Source organism: Cetorhinus maximus, chromosome 6, assembly GCF_964194155.1.
Source record: "Cetorhinus maximus chromosome 6, sCetMax3.hap1.1, whole genome shotgun sequence".
NCBI lineage: Eukaryota > Metazoa > Chordata > Chondrichthyes > Lamniformes > Cetorhinidae > Cetorhinus > Cetorhinus maximus.
Genome location: NC_135884.1, coordinates 63,118,151 through 63,135,152, shown reverse-complemented (window position 1 = coordinate 63,135,152; position 17,002 = coordinate 63,118,151). Strand labels below are relative to the sequence as shown.

Below are 17,002 nucleotides of genomic sequence, written 5' to 3'. Positions count from 1 at the left end.
TACTTTTTTTGCTGGTAGAAGCAAGTAGCTCATTTTAGGAACTGACCAAACTGGTAAATTTGGTCCTCTGAAGGCTGCAACTCAGTGGGGAGAGCTAAAGGAAATGAATGTTAGTCAGGCCTGTCCTTAAGCAGGGAAAAGACTAACTTCATCGTTCGCTGCCCAGAATGCAGGTGAGGGCTCAAGCTCAGTTTGGATTTTGTGAAGGAAAAAGCAGCCAGAAGATTTGCCTAGTTTGAAGCTAGAGTGGTCCTCAGAGCCGTGGCAGAAAGCAGTTAGCTTAAACAGTTAGTTTGAAAGAGCTGTAAGAATCTGAGAGCAGACTGAGGAAAAAGCAGTCTATGTATGTTCAAAGCCAAGACAAGGAGTTGAGGTGTCCACAGTCTTGAGGTCTGTAAAGAAAAATTGGAAAATTGCTTAGCTGAGGGCTAATGGAAGGATCCCCATGAAATTTGTATCTCGAGGAATAGCTAGAACACTAAGGAGAATTAAAGTAAATTCCAGAAAGCTGTGGCATGCCTTTGGGTTGGTCCCATGAAAAGTGAATGAACCTTCAAGATTTTGAAGATAAGGGAACTCTGGGTGGTGAGGGGATGTAAAAAGTAGAACTGAGTTCATAGTATAAGTAATTATAAACTATAGTGTTAAGTTAATACTGCTTACTTTATTGTATATCAAAGAATTAAACAGTTTGTTTTTGTTTAAAAACATCAAATCTTGTGGCATAATTCTGTCAGTTAATTACTGCTCGGATTGTTCTTAAATGTTAATGGTTCCTAGCAGGATCATAACAGTAAATTTATATGCTGGATTCCAAACACAATATTTGGCAACTTTAATCCCTGTATTGCCTTCAAGAGTTTGGTGATATCTGGATCCACAGCATTCTGCTCAATAATTAACAGATTTATCTACATCCTCTGCAAGCTTATGCTAGATTAATTTGAACCCAAGGCTTCTCGTGAGAACTGACATCCTTGATAAATTAGCAAGGTCACAAGTGAATGTTGTGTATCTTTCAGTGGATGTGTCATTTTAAATTGCATATTCTACCAATTTGTGGGATAAGCAATGCCAGTTTTTTTTTAACACTCCAAGGTTAGGAAGGAAAGTGTTTTTCTAGAATGCTAACTTCCAAATATTTTGTCCTGTGCATTTGAGAGATAAGGGTGACTAGGTCCACGTGTCCTGCCAGTGCAGCTCACTAATGGCCTGTTCTAAAAGCCATTGGTAGCTGCCAAAATGTTGCTGGCATGTAAACATGCATAGGTTTGAGCATTTTGTGGCAATGTACAGTGGTTGTAGCTTTGTGTTGGTGGGAGTGTTTTGTCCCAATGATATCTCTGGCAGGCTTCCTATCAGGAACTCAGATTGTGTCGGCTGACTGGTGATGTTTATAATTGTTGTGGACTGAGAGCTGGTTGCAATCAGTTAGTCTTGGTGTCAGTCCAGTGTCTAATGCATGTAATTCAATTATGCTTCACTGCAAGCTTGTATTAATTCAGCACCTTTTCTTATAGATCACATGGGTAAGTTGGCGTCAGAAGTGGAAATGTCACATGGGTATCTTGGGGATATTCAGAGGATGATTTAAGACAGTGTGCAGAAAGTGCTGACAGCCGTGTATGTTATGGATGCTAGATAATTGGGCAGTCACATTAGGAGTGATTCCACGCTTTTTTGTGCATCCTTTGTCCTCTGAATCAAGAGAAATCCTGTAAAATATACTGGAAACCCTGATGCAAGAATGGTATCTAATGATGCTGAACAGGTGCAACTTCTGTTAGCTGGGGAAAGCCCCCGGCATAGCTGCTCTTCACACAGATGTAAGCAACTTTGAATATTAACACTTGATGCGCAAGAGCTTTGAATTAATGCACGATGTTTGAATTTTGTCTTTAATATAAAAATAACATTTTTGCGCATTTATAAAGTGAGGAATCCTATTCTTCCTTATCCTGTATGTGCTATTGAGACTTGCTGTTTTCTAAGCAGGTGGAAAAAGATAACTGGCCCATTGTCATTTCAAGAAATGTTATTGTGCAAGAAATTTAGATGTGATTTTTCACTATGTTCAAAAGTCCTCCCTCTAAGAACAAATTGGTTCTCGAAGGGCTTGTGCTTCTTCAATGAAATAACCCTTTGAAAGATGAACATGTATCCTCTGTCACAGTATTAGTTGTAACAGTAGATTTTGTGATCTTTTCAGGTCCTAGTTCTTGGAAATAAGAGAGATCTTCCAAATGCTCTGGATGAAAAACAGCTCATTGAAAAAATGTAAGTCATTGTTGTAGATAACTGCACTTTATTTTTTTTCTCTGTTAGTTCTTGCCTCAATGATAGTATTAATGGTATTGAGAAATTTAAATCTGACATTGAACTTTAACAACATTTGCTTTGTTTGAATATATTTTACTGTTTCTTATTTTTAAGTATAGCTGATTAAAATGCTTCTAAGGGAATCGAAACACCTTGTCTCAATCGCACCAATAGGATCATGAATAAAATAGCAACTTGCATTTTTGTTACACCTTTAAAAAGTGTGGGGAAAGAAATGCTTCAAATTGGAGTTGTGTAGTGTACAAATACCATATTCTCTCAATTCTTGTTCTGAGTTCAAGGCTGATTTCTTTTAGTGTGTGGCTCTTAAATTTTTTGCATGGGTGCAAGTACACTAACTTACGTGCAGCCTGGAGCTTTTGGTTGGTCGCGCAGCTTAGAGGGAACATTGCTTCCAAATATTGCTCATTTCTAAACTGCGTAAGTTTCAAAGACAACCGATTTCAATCTCGAGGCCTTGTCTAGGGCATGAGAACTGATACTGGGGGAAGAGGGCAGGACTGGGAGATGAGAGCCATGTTTGCACTTTAACATCAAGTGCAAGCGATCGCACTACTTGGTTCACAACCCTGAGGCACTTACCATATCAGCTCATTTGAGGAAAACATTTTCTGAAACCTAACTTCTGACCAATTGATCTGGAACCAACCTTGTAGAGAAGCTAATTTCCTGTGGATCTGGAAATTTTGGGGTTATCCTGGAATAAGGGACCTTGGAATGTTTTATTTAAAGATGCCAGTTAACACATCCCTAAGTTATATCTGGTCTTGGTAGGTTACAGCTTTTGACTGAAGTACATTAACTCAAATCATGGCTACCTTGCACTTTACATTTTGCTTAAGTTTTTGGAGAGCTGTGGTAAAGTGCAACTCCTCTTAAATAGATCCTGTAAGATATCAATTCAGCATTGGGCTTGTGCCACCTGGATTGTGACACTGGTTTTGCAGGGGATTTGGACCCAACAGAAATAAGACATGGACATACTGGCCTTAGTCCTACTTTTCTGGAAGTGGCACCTTTGACACTTGGCCACAACAATGCTGTAGTGCATTTTTACCTAGCTTTTTCAATCGAAGTATTCACACTGACAGCCTGACACCAACATCTGTAGGCCATTCTAGTGCTGCTGCTGAAAACAGCATTTTCTGGGCATCCATGGGATCTAAATCAGTTTGATGGGTCTCTAATTCCCTTAAAGATTAGGTAGTTGATCTATTATCACAGGCACAACAGCACTGATGCCTGAGTTGATCAATGTCATGGAATGCTAATAAGAGATCAGAGTACATCAGAATTGCTTATCTGACCACTTGTGCATAATGGCCAGGCATTACTGAGTATCTAACAAAAGGTATACAGCAGAATTGGCTGTTGGAAGAATACATATTTTACTTTGAATTTGGTTATCTTTCACAGCATTTTAAAAAATCTTTATAGCATTACGTTGCATTTTGCTTTGGTTATTTGGGGGCTATGGTAAAGTGAATTCTTATGGCAGTAGCTGGCTAAAATATTTATGGTCGCTGCTGGTGTGTTCCATTCTTTTGATTATATATTCATATCAGAATATTTGTAATTTTTCCTGGGAATGAATTTGATTTTATATTTTGAATTGCTTTTTCTGTTGTAGGAATTTGGCTGCTATCCAGGATAGAGAAATCTGCTGCTATTCAATTTCGTGCAAAGAAAAGGATAACATAGGTAGGAAAGGTTGTACAAGCTCCCTTTATCAATTAAGTTTTGACACTTTGGAAATATCACTCAATTCAAGGAAGGAGGGAGAAACAATGAGACTGCAAAGCTATCAGTTTCTGTTGTGGGCATCTTACTGGAATTTAATAGGTACAGAACAACTGACACTTGAACTAGTATGAGCTGAATAAAGAGTCAGTATGGAATAGTGAAGGGTAGGTCATGTCTGACTAAGACTGACAGTTGCTTGGCTAGTACAGATCTTGAATATTGCTGAAAATGTTGCCAAAGTTTTGTCTTTCACTCATCAAGACAAATGCAAGAATGCCAAATTTCAAATGATCGCAGCAGTTTATGCTACAAGAGAAAAGGGGAATGATTAGTTGTCAAGTCAACTCTGGCCAAAGTGTTGCCATGGAGAAAGCAATGGGGAACTGTAGGCTTCCCAAGCTCCTGGGTAATTCAAAAAAGACACAAGACTTGAACATATTCCTTTTGTTTGCCAAGATGCATCTCTGTGTATGGATGTATGTTGCTTCGAGCAAGTGTAAATGAGCCATGATACAAGCTCGACTGATTTCTTAAAATTGGTTATTGCTGTAGCTATTGATGCACTACCAAGCAACTAAATGATCTGACTTTAATTTTTGTTGTGTTGTTCTGATGGCTCACCTCACTTCAGAAAATAGGACTCATGTCGTATTCTCCAGTTGAATCACAAGATTGCTGTGTTCCACTTCAGAAAAAGTGATTAAAGCATCTAACCAATGTAAACCTTGACACTGCTTTTGTATTGATGAGCTTTAACATGGTCAGGGATAGCTTGGTACCATACCAGGTGGAATTGATGACTGTTACCAATGATTTAGGCATCCTGAGTTGGCTCGAGTCAGTGAATGTGGCCAGTGCTTCTTTGCAGGATAAAGTTCAATGGTCCCTCTCCAAATGTGCCTTGGCCTGGATTTGGCAGTTAGCAGCAAATAAATGGTACACACCGTTAATTGCACTTACAGACTTTGTAAACTTTTGCACGCTGACATAGTTATTAATACCAAGACAACTTGGAATCCTTTTACAGGGGACCTGAGTGAGCAAGGCAAACAATGGTGTCTCCTTAACTAATGAGATTGAAGATTCCTCACTGAGAGTGTGAACCAGGAAGTGTCAATTAAATATTTAATTCAATTCTAGATCATGTACAGAAAGTGAAATAGAGAGGGAAGGAAAAATGGAATTAGAGGTGAGTTTTTTAATTCTAAAATCGCCAACAAAATCTGAAGAAATGAGACACCACATTTTTAAAAGTTAATTTTCAACACTAAAGATTGTTTGGCAGTAATTATCAAGCCATTAAAAATTCACTTGCACTCGAACTTACAAAGCCCTAATGTTCACTGGGCATCTCACTGGTAAGTACTATTTTATGCAGTTCAATGTATTTGAATGCAAGGTCTCGATACGATACTGTTAGTACATTTTGCAGCACATAATTGGTTATATTTCATGGTTGTACAGAGATGCTTAAGAGTCTTGGCTGGAAGGTAAAGGGGAGGCCAAAGTCCAGTGTGCTTACTGCAACATCTTCAGTGATACCTTGAAGATAATGACATGAGTCATCAATAGTATGGTGGTGAGGGAAAAGAAATATCAAGTTGAGTGGGTATTTAACACTTGGGCGGTTGGTTATCAGGTGGAGTTATGTAAGATATTCAAGGACCTGAGTGGATAGTTTACTCCAGAGCAATTATCAAAGGAGTTGTACAGCATGTTCCATCTTTGGAAACTTCATCACCAAGCTTACAGGTGATGGCCATTGCTTTTTTAAACGAAGCATGCTGTGTTGTAACAAATTCAGTTTGTACCTGCTAAATTTTGGGGTTAGATTTAATTTTAGAATTCTGGTTTTAAATCTAATTTGATAAATTGCACAGATGGAAGCTTGGTGATCAACCTGATGTTTCACTGCAGCAGAGGTTCAAAGATGTTTTTAAGACGTTATTAACTTGCTAAGATTGTGGTATAGCTGTAAAAATATTGCTATTTCCCTAACAGCCTTGAAAGGTCGAAATCTGAAATTAAAAATGTGAGAAATATAAGATTAGTGTTTGAAGAAACAAGTTCATGTTTTGAGAAGGATCCTATATCATATGAACCAGGTAGAAAAGTCATTTTACAGGATGATCTTAAAGGATAAAGAATAGGTACAGGTCCACAATTTCAGTTTCACAAGGGACCTTGATTTTTGCTTAGATTGCAGACAGAGAGAGAAGTTGTCGCCATGGTTGATCAATTCAATGAATAAAATTTGACTACACATGCTGAATATTGCTTCGCCCACTCCAACTAGGGAAAGAGTTTGCGGTTAAACTGTTAAGCAAATTTTGTCCTGCTGTTGCAGATCTGGTAAATCCCATGTTTGCAAATAATGAATATCAAACTCAGGCCATTAACCAAATAGTGCTACAAAATTGACCAGTCCAAGCTGAACTTAAAGCTCTTTAAAAGTTTTTGCTTAAATTTCAATTAAATGAATTGTGGAATGCTGCGCACCTGAGAATGTTGAAACTTTGTTACATTCCTGTAATGAATAATGTTTAATGGTCCTGGCAGACCGATCGTGTCAGCCTGTTCCTGCCCCACGGAACTAATTTCTCGTTATCTTGACTCTCTTCTCTCTCCCCTTGTACAGTCCCTTCCCACCTACATCCGTGATTCCTCTGACACCTTACGTCACATCAACAATTTCCAGTTCCCTGGCCCCAACCGCTTCCTCTTCACCATGGTTGTCCAATCCCTCTACACCTCCATCCCCCACCAGGATGGTCTGAGGGCCCTTAGCATCTTCCTTGAACAGAGGCCCGAACAATCCCCATCCACCACTACTCTCCTCCGTCTGGCTGAACTTGTTCTCACACTGAACAATTTCTCCTTTAACTCCACTCACTTCCTCCAAATAAAAGGTGTGGCTATGGGTACCTGCATGGGCCCCAGCTGTGCCTATCTCTTTATGGGGTATGTGGAACATTCCTTGTTCCAGTCCTACTCCAGCCCCCTCCCACAACTCTTTCTCCGGTACATCGATGATTACTTCGGTGCTGCTTCATGCTCTCGTCGGGACCTGGAAAAATTTATTAATTTTGCTTCCAATCTCCACCCCTCCATCATTGTCACATGGTCCATCTCTGACACTTTTCCCTTCCTTGACCTCTCTGTCTCAATTTCTGGTGATAGACTGTCCACCAATATCCATTACAAGCCTACCGACTCCCACAGCTACTTCGACTACAGCTCCTCACACCCCGCTTCCTGTAAGGACTCCATCCCATTCTCTCAGTTCCTTCGCCTCCGTCGCATCTGTTCTGATGACGCTACCTTCAAAAACAGCTCCTCGGACATGTCCTCCTTCTTCCTTAACCAAGGTTTTCCACCCACGGTCGTTGACAGGGCCCTCAACCGTGTCCGGCCCATATCCCGCGCATCCGCCCTCACGCCTTCTCCTCCCTCCCAGAAACATGATAGGGTCCCCCTTGTCCTCACTTATCACCCCACCAGCCTCCGCATTCAAAGGATCATCCTCTACCATTTCCGCCAACTCCAGCATGATGCCACCACCAAACACATCTTCCCTTCACCCCCCCCTGGTGGCATTCCGTAGGGATCATTCCCTCCGGGACACCCTGGTCCACTCCTCCGTCACCCCCTACTCCTCAACCCCCACCTATGGCACCTCCCCATGCCCCCGCAGAAGATGCAACACCTGCCCCTTCACTTCCTCTCTCCTCACCGTCCAAGGGCCCAAACACTCCTTTCAAGTGAAGCAGCATTTCACTTGCATTTCCCCTAACTTAGTCTACTGCATTCGTTGCTCCCAATGTGGTCTCCTCTACATTGGAGAGACCAAATGCAAACTGGGCGACCGCTTTGCAGAACACCTGCGGTCTGTCCGCAAGAAAGACCCAAACCTCCCTGTCGATTGCCATTTTAACACTCCACCCTGCTCTCTTGCCCACATGTCTGTCCTTGGCTTGCTGCATTGTTCCAGTGAAGCCCAACGCAAACTGGAGCAACAGCACCTCATCTTCCAACTAGGCACTTTACAGCCTTCCGGGCTGAATATTGAATTCAACAACTTTAGATCTTAAACTCCCCCTCCCCCCATCCCCACCCTGTTTCTTCCAGACCTGTTGAGTTTTTCTAGAATTTTCTGTTTTTATTCTAAATTTGGAATAGTTTGATTTACTTTTTATTTGAAATCAAATGCACATGTGATTTTTGCACATTCCCTTTCTGGTGTACAGGTGAGAATTGGACTTTGAGGTTGGAGTCTTAGCTATTAAAATTTTTTTAAACTATCTTTGATGTTGACTTATCTAATTGGGTTACCAAAAGAAGCTGGGAATTTTTATATATCACTAACTTGTATTTTTATTTTATCTTTTTAGATATCACCCTGCAGTGGCTTATTCAGCACTCAAAATCCAGAAGAAGCTGAAACTTAATGGTGAAGATCCATGTGTGATTGGCCACACTCCTTTCTCCACTCAGTTTACTTCATTCTTCATGGGATAACCTGCAGAAATACACTATTCTGAATATATTGAAATACTTTGAGTCCCTCATGACACATACAGCTGAAAAGTATGTCCTCATTGTGAGAGACTAACTTGCTTTACAAATGCCATTATATAAAAATCATGATTGAGACAAATGTTGAAGTCAGTGATAGAAAAGCACAAGGAAGAGCCAATGAAAATAATCATGCTTATTTCTTAGCCTCATGTGTTTGGAATCTGCAGTATCAAGTAATGTTTTATAGCTTTTATTGATCTTTCACCATTAATGTCCTTACAAATGGGGTTATGGAGCATGTTGCATTGCACCCCATACTTGTGTTGGTGCTGTAGATATTTCAATGTCACTAGAATTTTTTAAATGTTCACTGTTGGTACAGTATTTAATTTAGTCATAAGCTTTTGCATACAAATAGAATACGAACGTTGTAGTTGGGGGACCATCACTGAAGTTTATTTAACATGCTTTAACTGAAATTTATGCGTTGGATGTGCTGGTTGAATACACTGCTTCAACATTAGAGTCTTGACACTATTGGGCAACATGTGACCTTTCTGTAACCGTGCATGCAAAACTTCCAATTACAAGATTTGTAAATAATATATGTGGAATTGGTTTACTTTTTCTATTTAGTTGACTTGTGAATAATTGTGCTCTCTCCCACTTCTGTTGAAATAAATGGAGTTAACGAGGGCATATTGTTGTCATGTTTGTCATCATTCCGATTTCAGCTGTGTACAAAAGTTCAATTTTCTGTTCATGGGCAATCTAATAGATAGCAAGCACATCTGATGTGTAATTTGGCCTTATTTTGAGGTAGGCCCTCTTAATTCTAAATCCAGGGAATTTTGCAAGATTACAATCAATGCATCCACTATCTCTGTAACCACTTCTTTTAAGAACCTTTTGGGTTGTAGGGGCTTGTCAAGCCTTTTGTCCCAATCAAGACTACTTGATTGTCTTAAACTCCTCCCTCCCTTTTATCTTTTGACTTCCTACTATTCTTAGGATGCTCTACTGTGAAGACTATACTAAATACTTGTTCAAAGTGTCTGCCACTTCCTCCTTTGCCATTATTAATTCCCCAGTCTCATTTTATAAGGTACCAATTAGACTATTATTTAAGTGGAGAGACTGCAGAATATTGCAATGCAGGAGGATCTGGGTGTTCATGTAATTGCAAAAAGTTACCTTGCAGGTACATGCAGGTAATTAGGAAGGCAAATTGAATGTTGGTCTTGCAAAAGGGATGGATTATAAAAGTAAGGAAGTCTTGCTACAACAGTACAGGGTATTGGTGTGACTGCACCTAGAGCACTATGTATTGTTTAGGTCTCCTTATTTAAGAAAGGATATGCTTTCATTGGAAGCAATTCAGAGAAGGTTCACTACTCTGATTCCTGGGATGAAGTTATTGTCTTAGGAGGAAAAATTGAGCAGGGTAGGCGTACACTCATTGGAGTTTCAAAGAATGAGGTGATCTCGTTGAAACATAAGATTCTGAAGGGGCTTGACAAGGTAGATGTTGAGAAGATGTCCCCCGTCATGGGGGAATCTAGAACTAGGGGGCACAGTTTAAAAATTACAGGTCTCCCATTTAAGGAGGAATTTCTTCTTTGAGGCTTGTTAGTCTTTGGAATTCTCTATCCCAGAGAGCAGTGGAGGCTAGGTCATTGGATACATTCAAGGCTGAGTTACAGATTTCTGACCTACAAGGGAGTTGAAGGTTATGGGAGGCCGGTGGGAAAATGGCATTAGGCCACAATATGATCTACCATGATCGTATTGTAGGGCAGAGCAGACTTGTGGCCGAATGGCCACCTTCTCCATTTTTTATGATATAAATATTGCCACATGTCAATGAAACCTTTTTGAACTCATCAAGAAAGACAGTTTTTCAGGTGTATTCAAGAGTTTGACAAATGTTTTTAAAATCTAGCATGATTTAAATAATTTAATCATTCAAATTTAGGGGGTAAAGTTTATCGAAGTGTTACGGACAGGAGAGGGACAGTTCAAACTGCACTGATCTCCTCTTGCCACCTGTCCTATAAGGTGTTTTGAATTATTTTTAAAAGAATAGGTGGTGGTGTTTTCCCAATCCCTCTATTTTTGTGATCCAATTTACTAATAATCCACAGCAAACTTGAGTTAGGATTAACTCAAAGTTAAAAACAAAAAGCTAAAAGCTACTGCGGATGCTGGAAATCCAAAACAAAAACAGAATTACCTGGAAAAACTCAGCAGGTCTGGCAGCATCAGTGGAGAAGAAATCAGTTAACGTTTCGAGCCTTCATGGCCCTTCGGCAGAAGGGCCATGAAGGCTCGAAACGTTAACTGATTTCTTCTCCACCGATGCTGCCAGACCTGCTGAGTTTTTCCAGGTAATTCTGTTTTTGTTTTAACTCAAAGTTAGTTTATTTTTACACATTCAAAACCTGGAAAAGGAGTATCTGCAATGTCTCACTCTGTACATTAACACAGTAAAGGGAGGGATAGAGAAAAGGAGTTTTACATTACAAGGACCACAGGAAAATGAATATTGGTTCACATGAGTTTGAGTCCAATGAGGAATTCTTTCACATAGGCATTCAAGATCAGCTGGCAGGAGACTAGATTTGCAGGGTTCGCTCTTCAGTTGGGGCTGATGTTGCAAGATGAAGTATGCACACATTGAGTTGGTTGTGTAGGTGATGGTATGAAATCTTCCAGCAATGTGAGGTTAGATGGGCAGGTTGATCTGCCTGGAGGAGCCTGTTTCTTTGTGGCTTACCAGTTAAATGTTAGAACTGTAGACTGGCTGTAAAGACCAGAGATATAATATTAAACTGTCCAAAAAGCTGGAGGCTGGGTGATGTGATCTGCCTTCTCCACAATCATTTCAAAAGAGATGTTATCCAGTCTCTGGAATTGGCTTTGGTTTCAGGACTACTGATGTCTGTCATTAGCTGTTGAAAGGGGTGCTATTTATGTTGAGGGTCTGGCGTTTGGGAAGCCATTGTCTCAGCAGACCCACTGATTCAGCTAGCAAGGCTGGCTTATCAAATGCACATGAAATCTCTGTAGATCCCTTTGCAATTAGTCAGAACAGTCCCAGGTACGATGCGAGTCAGTAGCTCTCTAGATGTAACGAAGTGTGACATTCCAGAAACTCTATTCTTTTGTCCCTGAAATTCCTGGGGATAGCTCCCAGGCAGAGGGCCAACTCTGATCAGGTAACTTGTAGCAGCCATCTTAATTTTCTTCATTCAGCAGACAAAGTCCAGTTTAAAAATAAAAATAGCAATAAGGATAAAGTTTTAAAATATAAAGGTAGGTTTTTGTGTTGTAGGAACCCAACTTAAGTATTTGCTTAGTCATCTGCATAAGCCTGACTCTGAAATCTCCTGTGGATCATTCCCATTAACCAGTGTTTTCCATCATAACCAATTGATTGAAAATTCTTTTGAGTTATCAACAGTCACAGATTGCAACTCTTTTGAGTACAATCACAGTTCTTGGTGTCCGGGAGTGGGACATGAACCCACAACCTTCTGATTCAAAGGCGAGGGTGCTATGGACTGAGCCACAAGGGCTTGGCTACTGAATTAAACTAATTTAAACTTAAGTTGTTTAAATTATTTAAGTTTAATCGGTGGTTTCGGTTGAATGGTGGTCACAGGCCTTGGATTCCAAGGGCAATTGACAATTTGAACTTGCTTCTCTTGAATTTTAAAGTAATTGTAGCATTGAGAAATAGACCAGAAGGAGGCTTAAATTAACTGTCGGTCACTGCAGCATCAAGTAATGAACGATGGATTGATGTGACCATGGGTGCCTGTATGTCCAAAATTGCACAATGTGATAAACACAACCAAGTGAGCACTGTTGGTGGAGATTCACCATGCTGGCCTGGGGTTGTAGGCAGTTAGTCTATCATTATGTCACAGGCCATTTGGCCCATCGAGTCCATGCCAGGGTTTTGTGTGCAAGGACTGCTTTGAGCCTTTTGAACCAGCATAATATCATAGAAACCTGAGCATTATTCACTTTAAAAACATTTGTCAAACTCTTGAACTCCAGAAAAAAACTCTTTTCTTTGAATTCATGCAATTTCCATTGACATGTGACATGTTAAGTTATCCAGTCTTTTGCACTCGAGTGTATTCTGCCTAGATTGTGCTGATATCTGTGTGGAAACTCCAGGTCATGGTTCCTGTGAAGTTCTTAAAGATTGTCATCCTCCCTGTCCCAATAGAAAACTAAAGTGTGGCAAGGAGGGATCTTCTGAATTAGAGCAGTCTGGAGAGAGCATTTAGAGCTCTCATTGTAGGGTGAAGTGATTAATAAAATCAGTAATGGTGGAAAACAATTAATAGGTTGAAGTAAGAGCATTGTACAGATTGAAGTATATTGTTTTTTTAAGTATAATATATAGTATCGTGTATTATCACATGAGCCTGGCGACAACACTGAAAATGATCTTTAATTGCTCCATAAACTGATAATATACCTCATTATGGAACAGTGGCATTTGTTGGTTATTAAATCAGTAACAAGAAGGAATGGCAGATTTAGTTTCTGAAGTTGATGCAAGATGTTGAACATCAGCCCTGAGCAATTCAAATGAGGATGCTGTATCTGTTATCCTCGACATATAGGATGCAATGTTTTATTCTGAGCAATAGAAGGGAAAGGAAGAAAAAAATTGATCTTTTGTTTCTGCCACATAAAATTCTAAATGTTACTGTAAGAGAAAGGGAGCCTTTCAACAGACTGCTTAAACACCGAAATATTGTGCCCCAGATTAATTTTGGTCGTGTAGATCATGACAAGGTATTTTACCTTCTCCAGAACAGTAAAATACTAGCGAATCTAGCCTGTGCTTGAAGGGGTTAAATTCAAAACTAATCTGCTGAAACAATTCAGTGAACAGTTAATCTATGGAACTGGCTCCCCAAGGAGATAGTGGAAGCAGATAGTATTGATTTATTCAAAAAGAAATTAGATTTTTCAGAAGATTACATTTTGACATACAGTTTGAGTAATATAATTTCAAAAGCTCTCTGCCACTGGGGTTTTGTCATGTCTAGTTCTATGGTAGACTAATTGATAGAGATTGATTGCCATGATAAGTACACAATTCCATTATCATTGTATCATGTGATTACCATGATGGTACACAAACCTGCTAGACTTTGGTCTTTTCCCATCTGGCAATTCCTGTGTTCCACTCAGTCTTCTGTCTGTACAAATGAAATAAGCTGCAACTGCTGGCAATCTTGTCTAAAAGCAAATTGCTGGAAAAACACATGTCTACGATCGCTATAGAGACTGGTAACTACTTTGGATTCTCAGTGAACGCAAAACAAGATTTCAAATTTTAAGACTTTTACCGTAACAACAAACTAAAAGCAACATCGACCAGAACTTAAGCAACTTACATGCTAAACTGCAGAAAAGATAGCCCATCAAAGTTCCATAACACAACCGATAACCCCACAGTACGTTTATGCAACGCATTCCTTGCAGAAGTAGTCTATACAGGACCCAACCCAAAGTTACTCCCAGCTTCCAATGGGTTTGCTTCTCACTGTTTTGCTGAGTTACAACATTCAGTGACTGTCGAAAGTTCTTTTAAGTTTTTCGAGAAATCTCAAACTGACCTCCAGCAGCACGGCTCATTCCGATGTTTCCTTCCAGCCACACCACAATTATACCAGAGTCCTCAAATTTCCACAGGTTCCATCTCTTCAACCAGAGAACATTTTCTCACCTGCTAGCCAACAGCGAAAACAGACTTTTTCTGTCTGTTGACTGCAGCAGCTACTCTGTCTCACTCCCTGGGACATTCGCTCTTTCTGAGTCTGACTGGAACAGTAAGACTGCAATAGGAAGAATGTCCGCCTCTCTATTTGTTTTCAGGTGTTAAACCTGGCACATGCATTTCAATAGCACTTGACCTGGGCCCCCAGCCCCCATGGTAACCAGGCAACACAGGCTGGTCATCAAGCAGAACATGTAGCAGATCACATGTCTCTCTTCATTACCCCATTTTACCTTAAATTAAAGAGACAGCATAAACATTACCATCCTTAAAAAAACTCATATTTGTAACACTAGATCAGACAGTATCTGAAGAAGACTGGTTTTATATTCCAGCTAAAACCTTTTAGGATGTAGTCTTTTGTTGTCTTTTCATAAATGCTGACAACCTCTGTTTCTAGCAAATTGTTCTTAATATCTTGCCTGTTGTTTAAAAAAAATTGAATAATAAAAGTTTAAATTTGTTAATGCAATATTTTTTGATTTGCTGCAGTTTTGTTTTGCCTGCAATTGTTAGAATAAATAATATTAAAGCTTCATTTTGTGGAGGTAGCAGGAAGCACTTTTTATATAGCTTAGCTTTAAGCATTGAAAACAATTTTTGCTTTGATTGCATGCCATATTTTCCTAACAGTGTATATGCAAAGAGAATTACAAACAATTGACATTTATTTCATATGCTAACCATGATAAAGTCTATTAAATTTGAGTGGCACTATACTACTCTATATGCAGTAATTTTTATTGCTACTTTTTGGGAAGTCTGGGGCTCAGTTGCTGAATTCGGTGGCTTAAAACATCCCAGATCTTTGGGATGTAACTTCAAATCCATGCAGACAAATAGGACAAGATTTCCCCCTTGGTATCTAAATTCAAATTAAACAGAGTAGTCACAGAACAGCACTAGTGGAGGATGATCCACCATGCAAAAAGTCTCAGTGGTACTAAGCATTGAACTGTGAAAGATTATGTAGGAAAGTTGAATATTTCCTAAAATTGGAGTTAAACCATATGTTGGAACTCCAGTCAATCCATATACCTGGTGACAGGGTGTACTTCATGCAGTTGCTGGATATAGAGGTTCCATTTCCTAAAGGTTGTTCCTTGCTGTATAAAATTCACCCAGCTCACATGATTCCACAATTAGTCAGAGGATAAATGTAGTTGCAAAGTGTTCATATTAAAAACTGGTGTATTTTCCTCAATTGATTTTTATTGGTCTCAAAACCATTTTGTCTTGTGGAATGCTTCTTATTCATTCTTGCCCAAAAGTTCAAAATAATTGCCCTAAAAGTAATTTTGGTCATTGCAGAGCAACGGTTTCTTCTTTTTAAATATGGAAAGAATTATGGAAGTGAAATAAAAGATGGGTTTCCCTCTCCTGCATTGACTTTCGAAATGTTCCAGGCATGCAAGAATCTGAACCCATGAGAAATTTATTAGTACTTACCTAGTAGTAGACACTGAAAATTGGCTTAAGATTTAGTGCCATCCTCTGAGGCTAATCATAAATTATTTGGAGGGGAGTACATCTTGCATTACCAAGGAACATCATCTCGCCAACTTTTTGTTGGAGAAAAGATTGAGGAAAGACAATGTAGTTAAATACAGTTGGTTGTGCTCTTGTCTCTGAGACACAAAGTTCCGAGTTCAAGTCCCACTCTGAGTTTGGGCACAATCCATGCTGGCACTCCAGTTGAGTTGAGGGTGTGCTGTGCTGTTGGAGTGACCTGTCCTTTGGGTGAGACATTAAACTGAGGCTGCCTCTGCCAGGTCCGGTGGATATAAGAAGTCCCCATGACACTATTTTGAAGAAGAGCAGGGGAGTTGTCCCCTGGTGTTTTCACCAATATTTATCCCTCAATCAACATCACAAAAACAGATTACCTGTCCGCTATCACAATGTTGTTTGTAGGAATTAAATGTATGTAAAATTGGCTGCTGCATTTCCTGCATTACAACAGTGACTACACTTCAAAAAATACTTGATTGACTCTAAAAGGCTTTGAGACCTCCAGTGGTTGTAGAAAACGCTATAGAAATTCAAGTCCTTTTCTTTCTTTGTTGATGTAGATGCTGGGCATTTGGTTCTGTCTAAGAGTATTAAACTAGAAGACAGTTTTAACGTTAAGCCTGATGTGAGAAATCAGAACCTGTTTTTTGCCCCGCTATCTTGAAAATGCTTAACTGATTTCCACAGCAAAAGTTGTTGATGGTATTTAAAGAACTGGATAAGTATTTCAGATGGGATCTGTCTTGACCGTGCCTATTGAGAACAGTTGCAGCACTGGATGAACGTTCTGTAGTTCTGCTTGATGAGGGAGTATTTCTGTCAGAGATCAACCATGAAGGGTCTGTGCTCGAGTAGGAGTGGGCTTCATGCACCTAGTTCCTTGCAATAATGCTATGATTTGTAAGCAGGTATTTCCCAGAATTAGAACTATATGAGTAAGAGGGTTCTCATTACCTATTGAGAGATAAAATTCAATCCTAAAACTAATGCAGATAAATGAATGAAGTCTGCGCTTTAATTGTTAATTCCAGTTAAAGAAAGGTTATTTCCTTTGTTGAAACTGAAGTGGGCTTGAAATAC

General features: G+C 39.6%; 1 protein-coding gene across 2 annotated transcripts in view; it reads left to right on the top strand.

Annotated features, from left to right (window-relative positions):
• arl8ba (ADP-ribosylation factor-like 8Ba) overlaps positions 1-9,300 on the top strand; it is a 50,354-nt gene extending 41,054 nt beyond the window's left edge. The window contains exons 5-7 of one of the 2 annotated variants that reach the window (XM_078543780.1): positions 2,210-2,277; positions 3,971-4,050; positions 8,475-9,300. In XM_078543780.1, the coding sequence (XP_078399906.1) occupies positions 2,210-2,277; positions 3,971-4,050; positions 8,475-8,524 (198 nt within the window). In that variant the 3' untranslated portion in view covers positions 8,525-9,300. The remainder of the gene's footprint in view (positions 1-2,209; positions 2,278-3,970; positions 4,051-8,474) is intronic. The other variant, XM_078543781.1, reaches the window with a different exon arrangement.
• Positions 9,301-17,002: the final 7,702 nt, after the last annotated feature.